This window comes from Dermacentor silvarum, chromosome 9, assembly GCF_013339745.2.
Source record: "Dermacentor silvarum isolate Dsil-2018 chromosome 9, BIME_Dsil_1.4, whole genome shotgun sequence".
Classification (NCBI taxonomy): Eukaryota; Metazoa; Arthropoda; class Arachnida; order Ixodida; family Ixodidae; genus Dermacentor; species Dermacentor silvarum.
Window position 1 is genome coordinate 76777989 of NC_051162.1, and position 24492 is coordinate 76802480.

A 24492-nucleotide genomic window follows, 5' to 3' on the forward strand; every position below is an offset into this window, starting at 1 on the left:
GCCACTGTTCGACGAACGACGTGACGACCTCCACACGAATCTCCAGAGGTTCGGACGCGTAGCCACTGGAGAGTACGAGGCAGGTTGTAAGCTTGCAAACAAGGAAAGAAAGCAATGCATATAAAAGAACTAATCGAGCTAGGCGAGAGCATGGGACTAGAGAAAGCGGAGCTAAGAGACTGGGTGGAACATCAGTGGTCATTGGAGTGCGAGAGGCGTGCTGCTGAAAGGGAAATGGAAAAAGCTCGCCATCCAGTGCAGCTTCAAGCTGAGCGAGTGCGTTATGAGGAAGAGCTATGTGTTCTCAAATTGCAGATCGCAGCTCGTGAAGCGCTCAGTAGCGCTACGACTTTCGGCAGCATGATTCCATCTGATGGTGAAGCTGTAAATGGGGGGATTTCCTTATCTTCACCACCTCCCACAACAACGTCTTTGGGTTTTGAAACGGGCGACGAGGCAGCTCAACGTTGCTTGACGCGTGAGCAAGCATTATATGCTTTCCATGATCACGAAGCTTGCAATGTTCAAAAAACTAATGCAAGAACTGCCCTAAGCCACAAAGATAAATCGCAAGAATTGAATTGTGACTCACTATCAATGAAGTCTTTAGGTACTGCTTGTTTGTTGGAACCATGCACTTCAATCGAGGAGGCTGATCCGCAAACGAAAGTTCATGTAAGCCCCGTCCTCCATGACACAAAACAAGACGCAACTTTGTACTCTGGTATAACCAGCGATAGAGATTGCCAGCAAAGTCACCCAGCCAATCTTTCTCAATCTATGAGAGTGGACTCACCTATCATGTCAAAGAAAATGCCTAGTATCCAGGCAATGACTCCAACGGTACATGACGTAAGCGTGAGCACTTCAACATGTCAGGTAAACCCAAGGAATAACAATAAATCGCCTGTAAGACATAATGAAGCGCTTATTCACTCACCATCAAATGTGAACGGAGACGAGCAGAGAAATGTCCCGAACCTTCCGCTGAATCATGAGAAAGTTAACTCAGGGAATTGAACAGCTCATTTGCATTCTAAGATCCCAACAAGATTAGGGATACCAGACAATTGTTTTGTGCAAGCATATGTCAGGCACATAGGAGTTGCTGACCTCACACGACGCAGCACATCTGGCGTTGCTTGGCGTGCGTGGTTAACTCATGAAAGACCGGTACGTAGGATTGAGACATCCGCGGTTCGGTTAATTTGGGAGCGGGTAACATAATTCAGTATCCCTGCACCGGCATGCTCTACTCCGGACTGTGACAAAGCTGTGAATGGTTTTTCGTGTTTCTTGCACACTTATTTTGTGCCATCATGATTGCCGCGCACAGTACTGCAGTTTTTTATTAGAACTTTGCATTGCGGTAGAACTTTTCATTTCTTTCGTGAGAACTTTGGCTTGTGTTCCGAAGTCTCAACGTGTTTTGTGATCTGTGTGTGCTCGTAAATTGTTTCTGTGGACCACGAATTTTTCTTGAACTATTCGCACGTGCCTGCACTCATGCACCCCTCCTCCTGTGTTGTTTAGAATAGTTAAGGGCAACTATCTTAAGTGGGGGGGCCCTTGTGATGATGTGGATAGTGGCGTGCGGTGGCGAGAAGACCTGCTTCGAATGATGATTGTGTTGTGGCTACAAGAGGCGGATTGGTGATGATTGTAATGGAAGATGACGACACGTGCCACGAACGAAGAAGAGACGAGAGCACGCAGAACGTGAGAGCGAGCGGCAGCCTCGAACGCAAGCTTGCAAAACGGCGGCTCCAGGCTCGGGTACCGGCGACCGGGTGTCCAGCTACCGTGCGGACCTGGTCGGGGATCCAGTTCGTGGCTGGGCTTTCTTACGCGCCAGCGGCCTGCTGTGATAGCGGCCTGGTGCAGTGCTTCCTGCTTGGACCGGGACGCCTGAGCTACCAGCCTGCTGAGCGAGCCCGAGGACTGGCGACCGGGCGTCCTGCTACCGTGCGGACCTGGTCGTGGATCCCGCTCGTGGCTCTGCTCTCCTGTGTACCAGCGGCCTGCTGTGATAGCGGCCTGGTGCAGTGCTTCCTGCTGGCCACCGGGGCGCCTGAGCTACCTGTCCGCCGACCGAGCGTGCCGTTTTAGCAGCCGAGGCGTTGCAGGTCAGGCGTTACTGGCCAGCTACAGCAGTGGTCTGGTGTTCTACCAGCCTGGTGTTCTACCGGCCTGCTGTTTTTCTTCTGCTTCCACGTCGCGACAAGAAGCGGCGTGGTGCGACAAGGTGCGGCGCGACAGCAGCGACGTAGCCACAACGACGCTCCACCGTCACAACCACCGTCACGGGCACAGCGAAAACGATGCATACGGGCGAGTGTTGCATGAGTGCTAGGCACGTGTTTATCGAAGGACAACTCCCGAACTATAGCCCACGTGCATGTGTATGTAAATTGTCTGTATCGTTTAGCGTGTCTGTATAAAGTCTGTGTTTCGTGTAGCAAGCTCCCGTCTGCCGTGTCATTATTAAAAGGATCCTGGGCCCAACTGGAAACCGGCAAGTTTGTTGTCGTTGTTTCCTCATCACAGTGACCTTTTTTTGACTCGTCTGACTCATCTAGAGTAGTTAACAGACACCCTCAACAGTAGTCATGTGACCCTTTATCTTCAGTCGTCTGACTCATCTAGAAGAGTTAACAGACTCCCTCAGCGGTAGTCTTGCAACCCTCTTGAAAGGGTCCAGGAGACCACTAGAAAAAAGTGTGCATGACTATTGCGTGAGGAGTTACGTAACCACCTTGTATACATCACAGATAGTCTTTGGACTCTCTGGCAAAAGAGAGTTCGGGTGTCTCCCCCAAAGTGTGTCGTATATGTGGCGAACCCAGACTCCGCGAAAGAGTAAGGGATACTCTTTTTTTTCTTAGTGTGTGCGATGTGGCATCAGTTTGGCGTACATGGTACGGCTGCAGCTGTGACGCCATCAGTACAACACCCTACTGGAGATGGCAGACGCCTTTTTATTCTGTCAGATTTTCCGCATTTGGTTAAATGCGTGAGAAATAGTTTCATAATAGGGGGTTACAAAACACTAGAGCGTCACGTTGACGTGCGACCACACAAAGTTGCCCATCAATTGGACAAGTGTGCAACAACGCTAAAAGCGATGCCTAAGATTACGCATGTACACTTAAATCAAATAATTTCGACAAGATGAAAGTAAATTATGCTTTTCACCTCTTTAGCACTGAAGTCCTGCGTGGGCTTTTTTTGTACAAAGAGGAAATTTCGAAGTCCTGCACGTACAGGGCACCAACGGAACAATTTGTTGCCTTTATGCAGAAACTCGTTTCTGTGATGACTTCAAGAGTGACTTCAGCAGCACTGAGAAAGAACTATGAAGAAGAAGTACTGCTGCAAAATGCGCTGGACTACATCAATAGGTGGGAAGCCAACACAGGGCCCACAAAGGCAGGTTTTTTGTTGCACAGCACAGCTGAAGGCCTTAGAGTCACAATAAAAGGCACACTGCAACTTCTTGAATATCTGACTGGATATGTTGGATATAAGTATTTGCTAACCTCACGTCTCAGCCAAGACCCCATTGAAAAGTTATTCGGAATAATTCGGCAGTTCTCCGGCTGCAATGACCATCCTACGTCATCTCAGTTTCTAACAGCAGTTAACTGCTTTAAGTTTTTATAACTTGGTGAAAGCACTGGACACGGCAAGCTGTGCAGGAGGTGCTCTCACGTCCCTAGCCGGAGTGGATGAAGCCACCAACCATGTAGACATTTTAATTGACAAGGAAAAGTTTGATGAGGTTTCAAGTGTCCTCGATAAGTCCGAACATGGTGACCATGTCGACCCACAGCAGACCAGCGATGCCAGGTTAACATATTACCTGGCTGGATACGTTGCTCGAAAGAGGGTGATGGTTACGGAGTGTCGGGAATGTTTCGATCAGCTTTTAACATCTTCTGAAGACGCAGATGAGGGTCTCTCCTCTTTTACAGCTTTTTCCGATCAAGGAGGTCTTCTGTATCCTTCAGTCCAGCTATTTGCATTTGTGGAAGCTTTAGAAGATGTGTTCACAATGTGGTTCAGTTGGAACAAGCTTCACCGAGACAGTATGATGGAAGTTCTTCACATCATACAGAATGTGCCCCGTGGCGGGTGTCAGGCACACCAGGAGGAACTGACAAACAACATAATGAAGTTCTTTCTTCTCACTAGGCTTCATTTTTTTACCAAGTCCCTCAATAAAGATCAACCTTCAGCAAGCTAAAGAAGGAAGCACCTGAAACTAAGAAGAACAACTTGGAGTGGCACTAACTCATGTTAGATGTACCCCATGTCTTTACTTGTTTGATGCAGAAAGCCAGCCTTTTAAAAATAGTGTGCACTATGTTTGTTCTGATTGAAAAAACCCTAAGTGCTAGCTGCAATTAAGGATTTCGTTCTGTAGTTTAGTGTCAATTATTTCTAGAATAAAAGTGTTTTTTTTTAAGCAGAGAGGTGTGCTTTGATCATAGAAGAAAAACAGCCAAAGCAAAAACAATTCAAGCAAATAAACATTAAACAAATATACAACTGTCACCAGATCGTATTTCAACAGTTCGCTCTATCCGAAACGAACTTGCCAGCTTTTCCTTCTCGTACGCCGCGTACTCGCCAAAGTGCATCACTCTTGATAGCGCCATCGTAACCCCACTTCGGCTAAACGCCACAAATTTCATTGCGCTCGCGATCGATTGCAGTTGGGCTTGGAAATTGTTCCGTATGAGCATGTTAAAGAAGCCGCGGGGTATATATAAAGAAGTGCGAGATGCTAGAGCGATCTGCAAAAACGAAGTTCACGGCGAAAAAGAAGATCGCTTTACAAAAGTCTCCATTAACAATATGGTTAGCAAATAAAAAGGATGTATGCATGCGCAAGTAACAGAAAGAACGCAGCGGAACTAAAGAGTCGTCGCCAAGCTCGGCCGGTTTACTGCGCGGTGAACAGACGATTTTGCGGCAAGCGCACGTGTAAGCGGGTGTCAGCGCCCCCTGGACCTTTCGTTTCGGCGCATCGCGGAGCGGCCTCAGAGCCAGCGGCGCGGTCTGCACACTTCCCCTATTCTAGACACTAGTGACGCGCGCTCTCTTTCTCGCTTCAGCCATGGATGATAACGGCGCACCCGCTGTGGATGAAAAGGCGAGAGTGGCGGCTCAACTGCAAGCATTGTCGAGGGCTCGCAAAGCTGCTGCAGGACGGCGACGCAGACAACAAGCGGACCCGGAGTCCAGAGCGCGGAAAGCTGCAGCAAAACGGAAAGGCCGGCAAGCGGACCCGGAGCTGAGGGCTGTAAGGTGCAGGTATGTGTGACGCCATAAGAACAAAATGAGAGTTATACTGACATTTACTGCGCGACCGGAGGGGACGATACTACGAGAGTATTATCGTAGCGTTGCTATCTAGTAGTGTTGGTCCGTCGGTTCCACCGCAGCCATTGTGCAGTGGCGCCGACGCACGTGTGGGGTTTGCACGTGGAGTGTTAGAAGGTCTCCAGACACATGACAGATGCGCCGCGCGTGTGGCTTAAAAAACAGCGAGGCCCAGTTGACGCACACAGATGCTTCAGTCAGACCGTGTTCTGCATTTCACTGGTGATTTGAGCATTGCGCGAAATAACACAATCGTTCCTGGTGAGCCGTCGTCTGTATACCACGCCGTGGTGTTTTCAGTGGTACGAGTGTGTAGGACAGTGAACTTCCAGCTAGGAACGCCAACGGTATTCATTGGGCCACATCCCCTTTTTCAGCGAGGTTCGATGCCTGCAACACCATCGGCAGGGCTCCCCATCGCACCAGCGTTGCGAGGCACCTGGCAGCTGTTAGGGTTGCGTCTATTGCGCTGCAGTTTCGCTTGCTACGTCCTGCCAACATGTCGCCGCCGTCTGTTGTTAAAGCAAAGTCCGATAAGCTTCAGCGCTGCACTGATCCTTGCTATCACTGTGAATCTTCGCACTTTGGGCGAAACTGCCAATGTTTATATTGTCCCATAACTTATCGCTAATCATGCCTTTGATAACGGCAATGGTGGAACATTTTAAGTTCTACGTTGGGAGTCTACCACGCTAAAATCACGCAATTATCACATCAACTTCAGCACGTACCGTGCCAGTAGTAGGCACTGAAGATATGGACAGAGAAAACACTTAGGTGATGGTATACTTACGGAGGGGCCGACATGACGCGACAGGGCAGCGAGCCAGCGCGAAGGTTGCACTCCGGGCGTCAGGCAGTCGGCGTGACGCCACGCAACGCGGTCGCACGGCTTTCTGCCACCGCGTGATCCTCGAGGTGGCTGAAGCGTCATGTTGCCTGTTGAGAGTTGCTGTGCGACCTGGAGCTCGAGCGACGCCAGCTGCTCCATCACGTACCGCGTCATCGTTTCAAGGCCATCCTTGGTAAACAGCTTGGAGGCTTCCTGCACAAGATAGAGCGGATTTTGTTTTGATAACGTTTGGAGCGAATATTTCGCTGGAATACGTCTGGCGCTATTGAGTGCATCAGACAGGATCATGTCAGGATGCCGTAGCCACCGTGGTGGTTTATTGGGTTTGACGTTCTGCTACTGATCACGTGATGATGGGTTTAGTTCGCGGCTATACAGTGAACGCATGCTTAGGGCCGGCGGAATGAATAAAAAATTAGCAGACCGCATCTCACGATGACTGTGGACGGTAATGCGCTTAACACTGAATCGATATAGCGGCACAACACATTGCCACCGTCGAAACGACTTATGTATGAGGCGTGTACTGCAGCGGGACTCCATTTTCGCGCTTACATAAGAACACTGGGCGCCATCTAGGGCCGCCGTCGCGAAACCTACGTGTGGCCTCCGAAATGCATAGAGCGCCGTTGCGTGCGAAGGCTTCGAAACGCGTCATGCGGCAACTGGGATCCTCTCTGGCGCTTCTTTTTGACACGCTGCACCTTCTAGTGGCGCTGACGAGAAGCCCGCGCGTGGCGTCCGAGACGAGAAGTGTGGCGCGCAGGTGCCTGCGAACGCTGAGAATTGTTCCCTCAGTTGCCGCACACCTAGTGACCCAAGTTGGCAAGGGCTTCACTGAATAGCGGCACGTAACCAGTGCAGTTGTGTCGCCACCTGCTAATGCATCGGGTTGTCGTCCTTGAGGAACTCTTGTGACTTGGGTTCGATTCCGCTCAGCTGCGGAGAAATTTAAGGGGCCTTTTCGTCATTATAGAGTGGCACATTCCCAGGTGCACATACCTGGGAATGTCAAATACGTTTCTACCAAGTGACCCGAGTTGGCATCGGAAAGGTTAATTGAAGAACAGCACAGCCCAAGCAGCCCATACCGAGTGCTCCGAGTCGGCGTCAAATATTTTTTTTTCGTACAGCGGTACCTACCAAGTTCCGCAGCTACAGTGAACGCGTGAAAGGAGTTCGTTGAAAAGCAGCACACACGTACACAGTGCCACATACCCAGTGACATAAGTTGGTCGGATAGTTGGATTTGAACCTGTTCGCTCCGCGCAGTAGCCCGATGCGCTACACATTCGACCATGGACTACCCATGTAGGTGTTAAGACGGTGTCATATGCGCATAAGCGCGCGGACAAAAAACAATGCCGTGTTCGCCGTGCGGGGGTGACGAAGAAGTGTTGGTGTTCCGTGTTACTCGGCGTTCAAGGCCAGACGATTCTCGCTGACGCCCGGTCCAGAGAACCCCGGATCCACCCCAGCGCCTTTCTCGGACGCCAAGGACCTGTGTTCCTGCTCGGCGACCGGTCCAGGGAACCAGGCTAGGTGGGCAACTGGCTCCGGGAACCTCAAGGGCCTGTGTTCGTACAGGGCAACCAGCCGAGGGAGCCAGGTGAGGTGGCCGTTTTCCCTGGCCGCTGCCGCGACCAGCCTTGCTGCCGGAGGCGAGAGCAGTAGCTGGAGCTAGCGCGCGGTTACCACGGCTACGTCGGTAACCGTGGCTGTCATCACAGTCATTGCTGCCGCTGCAAGTTCCGTGATGCCGTGGATAGACCCATGGTGACGTCGTCCAAACGCTAGCCAGCCGTTCGGGACCGACATCGGCCTCGACGTGTCAACGGGCTCCACACAAAGGAACGCACGGTGATAGACTATATTAAAAGACAGGTATTGTAGTTAGCAGCCGCGTGACTACATGTGTTGGTTATAATCTCTTTAAATATAGGTCTCGCGTCAAATTCGTATTTTGTCCTGTGAATATAAATTTGTTGTGTGTGCGTTTGGGTGTCGATTGCGTTCCTTGAGTGATCCTGGGCCCATACCGCTCTTATTTCATCACAGGCGGTTTGATAGATAGATAGATAAATAGATAGATAGATAGATAGATAGATAGATAGACAGATAGATAGATAGCCCCGGAAAGTGGGTGAAGTACCCTAAGAACGATTATGCAATAAAATGATTGAAAATCAGGGCTCATTTTTGTCTCTTCTTCTCGCCCCTGTCTGGATATGCATTGCGATTTGTAATATCGTTGTTTCATTCGCTGTTCAAATATATTTTCCGTATTCTTACAGCTGTGCTAGCGCTTACTGCTTAAGAATCCGAAAGACGTCCCTGGTTCTTACGAACCTGCTGGTAGGAAAGGTACGTCATCTGGCCGTCGTGGCGCATCATCCATAGGAAGCGGGCCCAGTCCTGGTTAACGATCCCTGGCTGCAGGCGTACGTGCACGGAGTTACTGCCGGGGGCCGACACCAATGCGACATGGAACCACAGGTCGAGGCGCCAGTTGAGGGACAGGTCCACGAGTACAAGCAGCGGGTCTGTGGTAGCGTTGAACGGCGCGGGTCGTGGCCAGAACAAGCCCCTATAATGGGGCATGTGGCGATAAGTGTCGTTCTGATCACTTTCACAATCACCGTCATCTGTAACGCCATCAGCATATTTATGTCCGATGTAGGATTACTCCCTACTACCAGCAAGATCTGCACCCGTGGTGCCTCCACGCAGGTCCACACAGGGCAGTTGCTGCGGCCCTCCTATTCATCACGGCTTAGGGACAGTACTCCGGAAACAATTGTGCAGCTTCCTGTACGTGAGAGGCCTTCTATAACCTAGCATGGCAAAAAAGGCATAGCAATGGCATTATAGTCGGGCTATTTAATCATGAAGGACCAACTAGTACAATTGTTGACGATCCGGTGAAGTGGTTTGTGAGGTAAACGAATGAGAAAATTTTCATATATGTTATTATAGAAAAATTTGATTGTGCTGTTGTGTCAGCAGCGCCTAGTGAGCCGATGATGATGATGCAACTTATATATATATAAAGTTGCATCATTATCATCGGCTCACTAGGCGCTGCTATATATATATATATATCATAAGACGCCAACAAACAGTGACACCAATGACCACATAGGGGAACTAATTGAATTGAAGAAATGATACATTACTGAAAACGAAAATGCATGAAAAAACAACGGGCTGCAGGTGGGGAACGAACCCACGTCTTCGCATTACGGGTGCGATGCTGGCTTCTTATGATGTGATTAATGAAAATGGGGCCCCGCGGTTCCCTTCCTTTTTGTTCATATATATATATATATAAGCATATCATAAGAAGCCAACAAACAATAACACCGAAGACAACATAGGGGGAATTACTTGTACTTATTCATTGAATTATAGAAATGATAAATTAATGAAAATGAAAGTGGATGAAAAAACAACTGTCCGCAGGTGCGGAACGAACCCACGTCTTCGCATTACGCGTGCGATGCTCTCACCATTGAGCTACCGCGGATCCGTTTTCCCATCCACTTTCTGGGGTATTTGTGTTTTATTGCAATAGCAATTATATGGACACTTCTACCGGATTTCTGCCGTCGTCGTCGCCGTCGCCGTCGACGTGAGGTTCCCTATGGATAAAATCTTCGCCGCGCGCCGTATGCCCGAGCGGAAGCGTGCGGGGACGCGCGCTATCACGGAGAGCGAACGCACTCAATCACCCACGCGCAAGCAAGGACGCGGGAAGCCAGCGCCGGAGGGAGCGCGGGGCCCCCCCGCGCTCCCCGGGGGGGGGGGGGGGGGGGGGCACATTTACGCTGCCAACAACCGCGCTCGTCGCTCGTCCGCACCGTCTCTTATCTCCACACGGCTCTGACCTTTATGCGCCGTGCATTCGCCGCTCTCTTATCTCACACGGCTATGACCTTTATGCGCCGTGCATTCGCCGCCTCAGTTTCCGTTGAAGCGATAGACCGAAGGTACCTTCGCCGCTGCGGCGTATATACGCTCGCTGCCAGCGTTTTGGACAGTCGTTGTCTGCAGTCGTTCGGTGTGATCTATTCCTGTTTGTTTGTGCGCGCTCACACCACGCTTGTTCATTCAGTTAGTAATAGTCGGGCCCACATTTTCCAACGCACGCTACACATGCAATGCTGCCCGGATCGGCAGTGCAGCACTACAGGTGTGTCCCTTCGCACGCGCTGCCCACGGGAAGCGCTTCTCATCAACATCACGGTTTCACACGCGCCTTCTCGTGGTCATCGAGTCTCTCTTCATGTCGGTCCACTTACGCCGCAGCACACCTGCTTACTTAATCAGCTCATGTTTACTACAATTCATATTGCTACCAAAGCCGCTCACCTTACTTCGTATGACATTGCTGTGTTGCTATCGCATTCATTGCTTCGCCCTTAGGGCGAAACAGTGACATTTTTTACAACTAGAACTAACCCTGGGAGTGTTAGCCAGTGCCACCACTCACAAACCATAGGGCGGATGTGAACATCCTTTCTGGCGCAGGCGTCACGAGCACGTGACCTTTTTGGGTGATGGCAACTGGTCAATAAACCCACATATGCTACCTGAAGGCATCATTGCTGCCGGATTCGAGCCCTCGTTATGTAGTGAACGAGAAGAAAGGGAACCGAGGGGCCCGAAATATATATATATATATATCAATATTTTTAAGGAATTTGCGAGCTACTATATTTTATTATTCATGTAGTAGGTCTTCTGTCGATCCGAATATCTTGGTGATATATATTTGCTCGTAAAATATTTATGTTCTATGAGTGCTCAATTCGGTGCTTAAAGAAGCAGAAAATTTCTGCAGAGTGATGTCTATTAGCACAGATTGACAAACATTTTAAGACAGCTGTGTGCTTTGACCATGTACTGTCTGAATCACTGAGATTGATTGTCGATGAAGTGCTCCTTATACCGCGTTCCGTTCGGTGACATAATTCTAAAATTCAGCGGGTCTTGTTCCGGAGATAAAAGTATATTACATTAAAGTATCAGCTAATTCCCACCTTTCTTGCAGGAATGCCCTCAGCTTCATTGTGTGGTCCTGGTTTCCGCGTATGGCTTCAATGCAGCTGCGGTAGAGCTTTGCAGTATGGCCGATGAAGTCTTTGCCATACTGCTGGTCCAGCAGGAGTGCAGCTCTGCAAAAATCGTTTCCGTGACTTGGCAGTTAGGCTGACACTAGTGAATTTCAACGTTTTCTTAACATCATGGGGTTGTTTGCTTTTATTTTACCAGTACTGCACCTCGCTTCATCACAAGGTAGACTGTAATAAACAGCTCTATGAAACAAACTACAATTTCGGGTCCTAGATAATTCCTGTACCTGCTGTGATACCAATAGCAGCCACCATTATCTGCAAAAACGTATGTGAAGACATTGTAGGCGAACTTGAATATACATTTTTTTATTGCAAAGACCAGTTTGTGAAGTGTACTTTCTATTTTGCTGACTTACTCTGACATGCAGCACAAGAACTGCCGGCCAACATAAACGGTGCTCAATGAGCAGGGTATGGGAGCCTGCGCACCACCGCACCCTTTCGTAATTCCTAACCGAGCAAGTAACCTCCAAATCCGGCAGAAGAGAAATCATTTGCAAAGAGGAAATGATTGGTATGCCTGTGAAAAATTATTTCCATAGCACTAAGAGCAGGAAGGTATTGGCGGAAAGGTGAGCAAGAGTCAGGAACTTACAATTCCAGTAGCGTGCGATAGATCGTGGGATACGGGAAAGAAAACGACAATTAAAACAGACCCGAAGCCAAGAACATACCAGCGTTCTAACTCAGAACGACGTATATGCCTATATGTTTATTCATCTAGTCATTGGTATTGAACACTGGCATGATCGCTGGCATATTATTTTTCTAATCTTTTATTTAGACTGAATGGGTGCTAAAAGAAACTGCTTAGCGTAACTAGGATGATGATCACTGGACATTGAATGGTAGCTCGGTAATAGCCTCGGTAAAAGCCGCGTTCACTGCTATTTTATGCTGACGAGAACTAGTTACAAGCAATAATATTTGTAAAAGTTTAATTGACCGAAAGACTGGAATACTGTATCATTCTATTGAAATGTCTAAAAGGGAACTGAAGAAAATGCCATTTTCTGTTCACTGTTTGCAATGCACAAACCATATCTGGAAATCTAGAATATAACTAGGTTGAAGATAACTTTCAGTCAACTGAGGCATGGACTACTCGATTCCGCTAGCCTTTATAGCTCAAAGGACGCCGGTAAAAGTGAATCATTTCGTTGAATTTAGAACACACTCAAAAACCGTTATTCATCAGGAGGCTTGTCTCACAAAAGCTTATCGAAGTTTGAAGCATGTCGTCACATGCAGCATTTAAACCGTATCTCATGTACGTGGTGACGTGGAGCAGAGGTAGAACACCCGGCTTCTAATCTGAAGATCTTAAGTTCGAATTCTCCTCCAGTCCACTACATTTTCAAGCATGGAGTGGCGCTTACACCGGCAAAAAATATACCGCCGAGAGCTAGTGGGGCTATACTAGTCCAGGTGCCACCAAATTAGGACGTCCCACTAAGCTTCAACAAAGTTACTCCCTCACCAGAACAGCGATTGGCCTCCCTGGTGCAGTATTCGGCCACTACCTCCCTCATGACTCCTACAATTAAGCCATGGCCCTCAGTCCACAGCGGCTGGAAGCACCTGACCAAGGCGGCGGTCAGACCTGCGACGCGGCAGAGGGTGCTAAGAATCTTAGGGACTGGACAGGCCGCCACTGGAAACTGAACATGGCAACGTTCAATAGGTGCACCCTATCGATTGAGGCTAGCTTAGCAGGGCTACTTGAAGAATTATCAGGTATTGTCTGGGATATGATTGGCCTTAGTGAGGTTAGAAGAACGGTTGAGGCTTATACAGTGCTGATCAACGGTCCACATGCTCTGCTACAGAGGTCTTCCAGATAAGAGAGAGTTCGGAGTAGGATATCTACTTCACAAGGACATAGCGGGCAACATTGATGAATTCTACAGCATTATTGAGAGGGTAGCAGTCCATCGTAATAAAGCTGAATAGGAGGTATATAATGAAAGTAGTACAAGCCCTCCCGTAACCACCCTCCAGTAACGAAGTCAAAGAAATAGAACAGTTTGATGAAGACGTTGAATTAGCAATGAGAAAGGTGCAAACTCTGTATACTGTAGTCATGGGCGACTGCAATGCAAAAGTTGGGAAAAAGCAGGACTGGCGAGCAAGCAATTGGCAACTGCGGCATCGATTTTAAGAACACTAGATAGAGGAGAGATGTTGGTAGATTTTGCGGAAAGGAATAGGCTCCGAATAATGAATACCTTCTTCAGGAAGTGGAGCAACTGGAAGGGGACCTGGAAACGCTCTAATGGAGAACAAGGAATGAAATAGATTTCTTACTCGCTGCCGATCTGAGCATTGTGCAGGATGTATAAGTGTTAGGTAGGGTAAAGTGCAATGTACTTAGGTGAGTGAGACTTAGCATTTTCTATATTTGAAGAGAGAAAGAATAAAATTAGTCAAGAAGAAACACGCCAGCCTAGACGCAGTAAGGGCAAAAGCAAGCCAATTCAGGCTGGTGCTCACAAACAAATATGCAGCTTTACAACAGGAAGATAAAGACAACATAGAAGCAATGAATGAAACCGTAGCTAGGCTAATCTCAGAAGCAGCAATTGAAGTGGCAATTACAACTAATGAGGTAAGGCACGAAGGCAACCCGTTAGTAAGCTCTACCAAGTAACAAAGGACCTAATAAAGAAACGGCAGAACATGAAAGTGTCAAACTTGAGAGATCAGATAGAATTAGCTGAACTTTCAAAACTGATCAACAAAGAGAAAGTAAAGAATGTCCGAAATTATAACGCTGAAAACATTGAGGAAGCAGTAAATTATGGACGCAGCATGAAATCAGTGAGAAGAAAACTTGGCATAGGACAAGGAAAAATGTATCCAATGAAAGATGAGCAGGGTAATATCATCAACAATTTGATGACAAATAAAATCAGTGGAAGAATTTTATACTGAGCTGCACAGTTCCCAGAACAGCCAAGCTACTTTCATTCGAAGTAGTGATGAACTGGCATGGCCGCCGGATAAAAAAAAAAGTTGCAGTGGCTTAGCTCGGCTATGCCAGGATATACGTAGCGTTAGCAAAGGTTCAGCTGATTATTCTTAGCTTTCCTGGTTGCCTAGATTGTCAAGGATTAGCTTGATTGTCATGCTTACTGCTGCTCTAATGACCATTCGAAGTAGTGATGAACTGGCATGGCCGCCGGATAAAAAAAAAGTGCGGCCAGCCGCGTCGGGCGCGCTGCTATGGGAGCGAACGTGACGGCCGTAGTTGCATTGTCGGCCGCTTGGCTGTGTCTAACGGCGCTAGCTGAGGGGGATGGAACGCTTCAGCTTGCACGCGCAACGGCGTTCCAAACGCGTTCCTGACGCATTTGCTATGTCGATGCCAGACAACAGACCCCGGCGTGTGGCGCCGCGGCGGATCACACCGTTTTCGATGCACGCGGCAGGCCGCACCTTTGTTTTATCCAGCGGCCGTGGAACTGGATACAGAGGCTTCTTCTATTCCTAGCGATGAAGTTAGAAGGGCCTTGAACGGCATGACCAGGGAAAAAGATGCTAGAGAAGATGTAATAACAGTCAATTAATCAAAGATGGAGGAGATACCATGCTTGAAAAGATTGCAGCCCTTTATACGTAATGCTTCACGACATGAAGTGTACCAGAAGGCTAGGAAGAACATCAACTTCGACATTCCTCCATAAAAAAGGAGACTGTTGAAGAATTGAATAACTATAGAACCATTAGCTTGCTGTCAGCATTGTATAAAATATTCACATAGATAATTTACAATAGAATCAGGGCCACACTTGACTTCAGCCAACCAAGAGAACAGGCTGGCATCAGGAAGGAATATTCTACGATGGATCATATGCACGCCATCAATCAGGTAATCGAGAAATCTGTCCAGTACATTCAACCTCTCTATATGGCTTACATAGATTATGAAAAGGCATTTTATTCAGTAGAGATACCAGCAGTCATAGAGGCATTGCGCAATCAATGATTACATGAGGCATACGTGAATATCTTGGCAAACATGTACAAGGATTCCACAGCTACCTTGGTTCTCCACAAGAAAAGTAAAAAGTTACTTATCAAGAAAGGGGTCAGGCAAGGAGACACAATATCTCCAATGCTATTCACTGGATGCTTAATAAAAGTATTCAAGCTCATAGACTGGCAAGGCTTAGGAGTATGGATCAACGGCGAATATCTCAGCAACCTTCGGTTTGCAGATGACATTGTCGTATTCAGGAACAATGGGGACGAATTACAACTAATGATTGAGGACTTTAACCGAGAAAGTGTAAGAGTAGGGTTGAAGATTATTATGCAGAAGACAAAGATAATGTTCAATAGCCTGGCAAGCGAACAAGAATTCAGGATCGCCAGTCAGCGTCTCGAGTCTGTAAAGGAGTACGTTTATCTATGTCAATTACTCACAGGGGACCCTGATCATGAGAGGGAAATTTACAGGAATATTAAAATTCGGTGGAGTGCATACGGCAGGCATTACCAAATCATGACTGGGAGCTTACCACTGTAGTTGAAAAGGAAAGTGTACAATAATTGCATTCTACCGGTGCAAACATACGGAGCAAAAACGTGGAGGTTAACAAAGAATATCGAGAATAAGGACCGCACAAAGAGCGATGGAACGAAAAATGATAGGCCTAACGTTAAGAGACAGGAAGAGAGAGGTGTGGATCAGAAAGCAAACGGAAATAGCCGATATTCTAGTTTTCATTAAGAGGGAAAAATAGAGCTAGGTAGGCCATGTAACGCGTAAGATGGATAAAATGTGGAACATTAGAGTTGCAGAATGGATACCAAGAGAAGGGAAGCGCAGTCGAGGACGGCAGAAAGCTAGGTGGGGTAATGAAGTAAGGAATTAGCAGGCGCAAGTAGGAATCAGCTAGCGCAAAACAGGGGCAATGGGAGATCACAGGGAGATACCTTCGTCCTGCAGTGGACTTAAATATAGGTTGATGATGATGATGATGATATTATGTACACGACCAACAAATCTATTACCACAACTCAAAAATGTGATGGGATTGACACTAACACCAATGCCCACGCCTAGGAATGTGGTAGACAGCACTACATGGCGAGCCTGCAGTGGAATCTGTGACCCCGCCGCGCCGTTGACGAGCAGTCCATGATACAAGCATGAAAAATAAAGCTCACCAAAGGGCGCCGTTTATCCTAAACCCCTTCGTGTGCCATTGATGGCTCATGTAAGGCGCAGGAAAGCTCGCAATTTTATTAGTTGTTGCGAACGTACCGCAAGAAGTGAACCGGATGCTTACCTATTATTCTTGCCCCCTTTCTCGATGGTCAGGCGATAATGGCACACCTGTGGCATAATCGCGCAAGTATTTCATAACGAGAACCATATTCGAGGCTAAATTTGGGAAAGGGATGTTGCGTAGTTCATGATAAAGGTTTTGGTAAGCTGTGACTGCAGGCTGCTGAAGGACCTTTCTAAAGCCGGGAATGGAAAACGGAGCTATTTTATTTCGCTGGCAACAAGAGCAATGAAGCAGACCCAGATATATAACTGGTGGAGACAGCACCTCGTCTATATTCCTCACCGTGAAGGGCTTCGCCATGCATATTTATTTGAAACTCACCACGACCAGCGCATTGAAACGCGGTCCGATTAGGATTTACATGATTTCATTCACCATTACACAGAAGAGTGCAATGTTTATGTTTAAACGCGGGAATGTTCACCGTATACTGCTAAGAAGAATGGAAAGTTCGGGACGTCTACTGTACACGAAGCCCTGTATACGAAGAAAGTTTCTCGTAAATCTTCGTATTTAGGCAGATAGCAATGCTGTCTGTAGGAACTTTGAGAAATTGGGTACCCAGAGTTTAGGGACGCTTTCGCCCACGTATACAAAAAGAAGGCAATGAGAGGATAAAAGAACCCAAAATACGCAGCGGAGTAGTCTGTGTTTTTGGCCACGCATGGTCACGTGGGCACGCTGTATATAAATCTCTTTTTTGTATTACGAATACGTGAAACTGACCTGGACAGCGTTCTGAGCCGGACGTCGTCGAGCGCGGAACGGCTGCCAGGAGCGGTGGGCTTCCAGTTCCCGCAAGGCGTACGCGTAGAAGTCGTCGCAGGGATCCCGATTGAGGTCAAGGGCGCGGCTCATCACGCTTCCTCCCAGGAAGCACTCCTCGCGCACGCAGAGCAGCGCACGCGGTCTTTGGGCGTCGCGCCGTGGCCTGGGCAGCACGACCAGCAGCACGGTCATAATGGCCACGCCGGTGACCACGGCGCAGGCGAGGAAATAGGCCACCGCCCGGAAGCGGAAGCGTACCAGCATGGACTCCGAGCCGGAGTCCTTGGATAGGTTCCGGAAATCGTTGTTCAACTGCAGTCCCGCCTGGAGATCAGTGAGACGTGGCGGGGAGGTGTTTGTATATGGAGGTCATGGTAAAGCTCAAAGGTACTCTTTTTCTGCTTTCTTTGGTAGCAGGATAGAAATTTGGGGTATGCTGTTTATACAGTATCATAAGCCTACTTTTTCGCCATTGTATGACATGTCGCAGTGAAATGGAAGTCGAATGAAAGAGATGAAAGGAACGAATTGGGTGTTTGTTTATGGCGAACCGAAACCATTCAAATCGCCTGTGGTGCACATCAAAAGTTACTATGGCCGTTCAACATTTGCAGTACAAAGAAGCGAGCGCAGTATAGACGCGATTAATTTGAAATATCAGGCAACTAGTGCAGACTGCACTAAAATATTTGACACCATATTTATAGCATAGACTTTGTGCACAGAAATGCTTCCAATTGCAATAAAGCTGACCTTATTGCTTAGTAGTTATGCTCACGAGGTCGTGGGTCAGTATGCCTGGTCTGAAAGTTTAGACCTAGACGAATTTCGGTTCTACGTTTTCTGCAAAAGCTCAAATTCGCAAGTGTGGGAGTTGTTCATGCTGCACTTAAGCGATGGAAAGAAGTTGAAATTTGTCTTACCGTTCCTGCCATTTCTATAAGTCACACATTTGTGTTTCTTGCTGTGTTCGTGAAACTTGGTAAACCAATTGTGTATACACCAGATTGGAATTATCGATCAATAAAAAAATATATCAGATGAATGAAGCATGATAACCGCCTACATGATATCGTAATTCTTGCTGTAGCTTCGCTTAGGAGCGTGTGCGGATGGAATCTTCTTGCTTAGTCTTTCAGGAACAAATAATGGGCGTCGTCCCAGGCACACAACAGTTTTCTTCACCAAATTGAGAAAACTGCTAGTCGCGTCAAATTCAGTTACCTTTTGCCTCTAAAAAGGTCTTCGATACTTGGAGAATGCGAGGAACCGGTAATGCGCAGATGTGTTTGAACAAAAAAGTGTTGCTCCCTGCCTAGCAACATGGTGTGGAATTCACGGCGTTCCTAGCTCTGGCGGCAATTAGTGCATAGAAAAAAAAGGGGAAAAGAAAACACTCGACAGAACGGGGCGTAGTATTAACGAACGTGTAAGACGAAATCTCGCTAGTTTAAAAATATCGTCAGAGTTAACTTGCCATCTCCTCTATATCGTGAGGCTGTGAATGACTTTTGTTCTCATTTGTTCTGTGTCCTCACATGAATAACACGCGCACAAGAAACGCCACCGCAACAACGCGGTCTCGCTCTGTTCTCGCCTCCTCTTTGCAGCATTTCTAAGGAATCAGCTTTTCCAAGAAAGCATGTATGGGGATACGGGTTTCTCACATAATTATTGTATAGATACGAATCATCGCACAGCAAGAATAAAAAAGAAAAAAAGAAGCAGCGAACAAGAATATAGATTTGTTCGAGCGCTTTTGTCGACTTCATTGCTACCTGCAGCGATTTTCTTATCGCACCAGACGGTGGCGAGTCAGCCATTTTAAACTTGCGTACAGCAAACACGGTTGCCGCAGGTTGTACAGTCAAATGCATGTAACTGCAATTCAGTGTTGAACTTATGTGAAAAAGAAAACAAACAGGCAAACAAACATGCCGCCTTCAACCAAGTCCACAAATAGTGCATGGTCAACTAACTCTGAAACTTCGCGTACAAACAGTATCAACGGGACACATAGCCTAGCCAGCGGAGGAAGCAGTCTCTAGTATAGCACATGCTGCTATTTCCATTCAGCAAGCTCACGGTTCTTTTTGAGGAACATGTGTGCACCTTCTGAACTAACAAAGTAGCGTTGTGCTATAGCCTAGAAGAGCGCCTGCGCTTCTCGTAACGCTTTATGACCATGACAAGCCATGAACAGAGCTTGACAAGCCATAAACAGAGCTTAGGCAAAAGCAAACGTTGATACAGGTGCGCATCCGTTATCGTACAAAATGTCGTGCGTATTTTGTGACCACTCTATTAGACGTCCTTAGCATATTTTAGTTGTAGAGTAAAACCGCCGGAACGCCTCCTGGGGCGTTATAACGTAAAATGATTCCTAAATGTTTTGATTACAATTTCGGCAACCACCTCCGCGATTGGTCAAAACATTTTCGGGCCACTCCCAACTTCGCCTGTCTGTCTCGCGACGTCACGAAGACTGCGATAGCTCCCCATCTGATATAACGTGTACACACTGTTTATACATGATTAAACCGCACAAAAGAAAAATAATCATTTCTGATTCGACGCCTTTTCACCATTAGCCCTCTGCTATTGATCCAATGTTTTCTGGCTACGCCCACTTCGCCTGTCTGTCACGCGACCTCACAAAATCGCAAAAACTCACCACGCCAAGTGACATGTACGCGAAAAAAAATGCATTATTATGCCGAACAAAACTGAAATTTTTCTGAATAGCCACAGACTTCCCCGTTCCGAAATAAATGGAAGATGGCTGCCCGCCGATCGCTCAGGCCTTCACTACTCGCACCTGCCGGTGAGCATGTATTTATTTGCGCATCATAAACCTTTTTGCGCGGCTGTAAAACGTTATCGAGCCCTTTCGGCATGCATACGACATCGCTTTGCCAACTCTTCCTTGCTTAGGATCTGTTTTAGCAGCATTCTTCTCCTTTCGTTCAACGCCGCCGCGATTTTTGACCAGCCACCGCAAGCTATGTAAGACGAAGCGGACCAATCGGAGAAGCCGGCACCACACTCTTCATGCGGTTATCTATTTTCACTGTGCTGGCTCAGCCTCATCGAAACCCTCTCCACTAGAGCGTGCTCCTAGCCTCTTGTCAGCCAATTAGATAAGAAAAACCGCTGAGTGTAGACAATGTTATTGGTCTTCAAAGCGAACAAAGGTGACCTCCAATAAACGAGGAGAGTGTTTGATTGGGTTGTTCAGACAACGCTGCGGGTCACCGCCCGATGCTTGCGTCGGTGGTTACGTAAATTTGACGTCAGGAGTTTGCAACCAAAACTGTTTGGAATCATTTTACGTTATAGCACCACTGGCCATGCTAGTTTCCTATAGCTACTGAAGCACTTCTACATTTTAGACAGCGTTCAGGGAGATATGCAAATCTCAAATGGCCACCTATTTAAGTTAGACAATATTGCACAGAGAAGTAAACGTGATGTGCTGATTCATTCAGGTTAAGGAGTAGGGTAGTTTGAATCTACAGCTCAAATCATGTCGACACGTAGCTATTAGCTGACTTACCTGGCATCTTCACTATAGAGCACTGCACGGGCTCGGGCTTACCCGAAAGCCCGGGACCAGCCCGGCCCGTGGGCCGGGCCGGGCCGGGTAGAACAGTTTTTTCCCGAGCTCGGGCCGGGCTCGGGCACGGCGTGTGCTTTTTGACCCGGGCCCGGGCCGGGCTCGGGTATTTTGACGCGGGCCCGGGCCGGGCTCGGGCTTTCTGGTGGTGTGCATGTAACATGCAGCGAGTTATTCTCGGGCGTCTCAACTCTGAAAAACATATTTTTTGGTCTCGGGCTGGGTTCGGGCCGGTTTCGAGTCGGGCTCGGGTCGGGCCCGGGCCTAAGGTAAAGGGGTGGCGGGCCGGGCCGGGCGGGTAACGTAGATTATTTCCGGGCCCGGGCCGGGCCCGGGTCTGGCCATAAATGTTTTGATCGGGCTCGGGCGGGCAGCCCAACGTAAAAACGGGTCCGGGTCGGGCCCGGGCTGAAGAAATCGGCCCGTGCAGTGCTCTAATCTTCATATATTCCCCACATTGCAGTGTAATATAAACATGGCTGGGAGTACCTAAGTGTATAAAAAAGGGCAAACACTTATTTTTTACCGAAATGAATTGTACCTGCGCGAGGTCATCGAGAGTTCTCAGTCGCGGTCAGAGGGCGAAGCAGGTTTATGGGTCGTTATAGCATTGGATATACGCTTCGCGGACTTGAACTAACTACGGTGCTTTTGAATTATGGAATCAGGAGCCTGACGTAGCATCTACAAGTTTTACTTACGTAGAACGTCTGCATTGTGGATACTCCGAAGGGACGTTGCACAGCTGGCACCACGGACTGCTTCTTCTTCTTCTTCTTCTTCCAGTTTTCTCACCTCGCGTCTGTATATTTCTGTGGAGGATATTTCAGCATTAACTTAGGGCACTTGAAGAGCGATTACGATTTGTTGGTGCCATGAAAGTATGTAAAAAAATTGGGCTCAAATCCACGCTGTGAAGGTGGTTGGCCAGTGAAGCTGTGATATCACGTGATTCGATAGAGCAATGTGACGTAGCCTTGAACTGGGTCCTGCCGAGCCTGAGCACGGCTCCGTTGTTCATATTGACGTTGCTGTTCCTTTCCTCGCTCATCGCATTCGCGCTGCTCTTCAGAAATACTAACTGTGCGTGGCTTGCTTTGGGTCGGAACCGCTGCGTGCTGCCAAGCCTGGCAACAATGCCTTTGAGCATATTGACGTTGCTCTTGCCGTCACCGCTCATCGTGTTCACGCTGCTCTTCGGGAGTCCTAACTATACATGACATTTCCATAGCACTATCACAACACAAATGAAGTCAATTGCTTAGCCGGTTCATCTCTTCCTATTATTTATTTATTTACAGAATACCTGCGTCGCCTCGAAGGCATTATCTCTGGGAGGGGGGGGGGGCTGTTAGATAACTACATGTTAAATCACTCACAGAAATAATGAATAAACACACAATGCAAAGTAACATCAAGGTGGAACATACAATGAGTCAACATTTTCAAGCGTACTAGAAAATTTAGACAAAGTTAAGGATGCAATGCATTGTCACAAACACAGGTGCGAAAAAAATCATGATTATCAGACACTGAAACACATTCTTCCGGCAACAAATTCCAGTCTTTCACCGTATGTGGAAAGAATGATTCAGCAAAACGGTGAGTATTGCAGCTGTATTCAAGCACCTTCTTTGTGTGGTCGAGTCGATTCGAGACTTAAGTTGGCTCCGATAGGTAGTTGCGGCTATCAATGCCTGTTTGATTATAGAAGATACGGTGGAAGAATTTGAGTCTCCATTTTTTTCTTCTGGTGATTAACGTTTCCCAGTCCAGCAATGCTTTTATTTCAGGGACACTATCGAACGGGTTGTAACTATTGGAGACGAAGCGTGCAGCCTGATTTTGAAGTTTTTCTATTACTTGAATCAAATAGTCCTGATATGGGTCCCAAATCATAGAGGCGTATTCGAGGATAGAGCTTACATGCAAAAAATAAAGTGTTTCTTTAACATCTTTGGACGCTGATTTAAAATTTCTACGAATGAAAAACACCATTTTACTTGCCTTAGATGTTGAATGCTGTGTGAAATTGTAGTGAAAGTGTGAAAGTACATGTGAAAGTGTAGTGATGTAACTTTCTGCTTCGTAGGCTACAGTTGCCTCTTCGCGGCAACTGCAGCTTATGCAGCCGCAATCTTGAGCGGGAAACGCTATGCGCGAAGGCGAGCTTCATGCTTTTTTTCTTTCCCCCGCACGGCCGGCGCCACCGCTGCCGCGGAGAGGGCCATTTGGTGGTGCTGCAAGGAACCCAGCGGCCAACGCGGCACGCGCCTTCCGCCTTGATTGGTTGAGTTTTCTGTCGACGCAGACGAAGAAATACTAGGGTCCTAGTCATATACAACTTCGCTGTACAAGACACCAAGCTTCAGTGACTCCTTCGGCTCTGAACTCATTTATTGCGATCATTACGTAGCCATAAAAACCAGCGTCTTACTTGTTTATTTTGGTTGCCAGCTTCATTAAAAAATTGCGTTCACGCAATAAGAGGAACTGAACAAGAACCCTGCGGTAACAAGGCGGTTTGTTAAGGTGGAAGGATGCCGTCGTCAAAAACTAATTAGAATGTAAAAATAAAAAATATATATTATTTAATATCATTTTGACTGGCCCTGAAAACTCTGTGATAGTACAAAAGGGGTAGTGTAGATCAGATATCTTCAGAAATTTACTTATTTGGGTTGTACTAAACTTCCTTTCTATAGGACATAGTATTGCATGTTGTGGAATTCAAACAACGTACTTCGACAGACAATAGCACTGTCAGATTCCCCTTGTCTAAATAGGCTACATTTATTTATTTAACGTGCATAGCTTGCTAGAACCTTTTAACGCGACAGCGTTAAGGGCCCCTTGTCGCCGAAAATTGGGTTTCGGTGCCTGCGTCGGCGACGTGGTCCGTTAAAAAAAATCTTCCCGAACCATGCGAGTCCTCCTCGTCGCGCCTAGGCGTTACTTAACTAATTGAATTTCTCAAAGTAAATTGCGTCAGAAAATTTGTAAAATACGACTTACACATAACCTACAGACATGATAGCATTGAATTATAATTTGAATTTACGAGAAAACATAATTATGTTACGCGGAAACTCAAACACAAACCCCTTTTCCAACTTCCGTTTGAGGTATGTTTTAGTGGGAGCGGTCCGCCCCGCCCGGTTCCTTGCAACACCATCCAGGTGGCGCTCACATCAGCGAATCCGTGGCAGCTGTTGGGCCTGCCATGCGGGAGAAAGAAAAAAAATAACCAAGAAGCTCGCCTTCGTGCATAACGTTCGCCGCCAGCGTTTCCTGGTAAACATTACGTTAACATAAGCTGCAGTTGCCGGGAAGCTTGAGAAGCTGTCACTGATCTTTGAATGCTACCGCTTTCCACTCATAAAGGCGAAGTTTAAAGGTCCTCCAAGTTTTATTCGCAGTTTGGCCAAA

General features: G+C 47.4%; 1 protein-coding gene across 1 annotated transcript in view; it reads right to left on the reverse strand.

Moving 5' to 3' along the window:
- LOC119464798 (uncharacterized) overlaps positions 1–6421 on the reverse strand; it is a 34171-nt gene extending 27750 nt beyond the window's left edge. The window contains exon 1 of the mRNA XM_037725725.2: positions 6182–6421. Coding sequence (XP_037581653.2) covers positions 6182–6394 — 213 coding nt within the window. The 5' untranslated portion in view covers positions 6395–6421. The remainder of the gene's footprint in view (positions 1–6181) is intronic.
- Positions 6422–24492: the final 18071 nt, after the last annotated feature.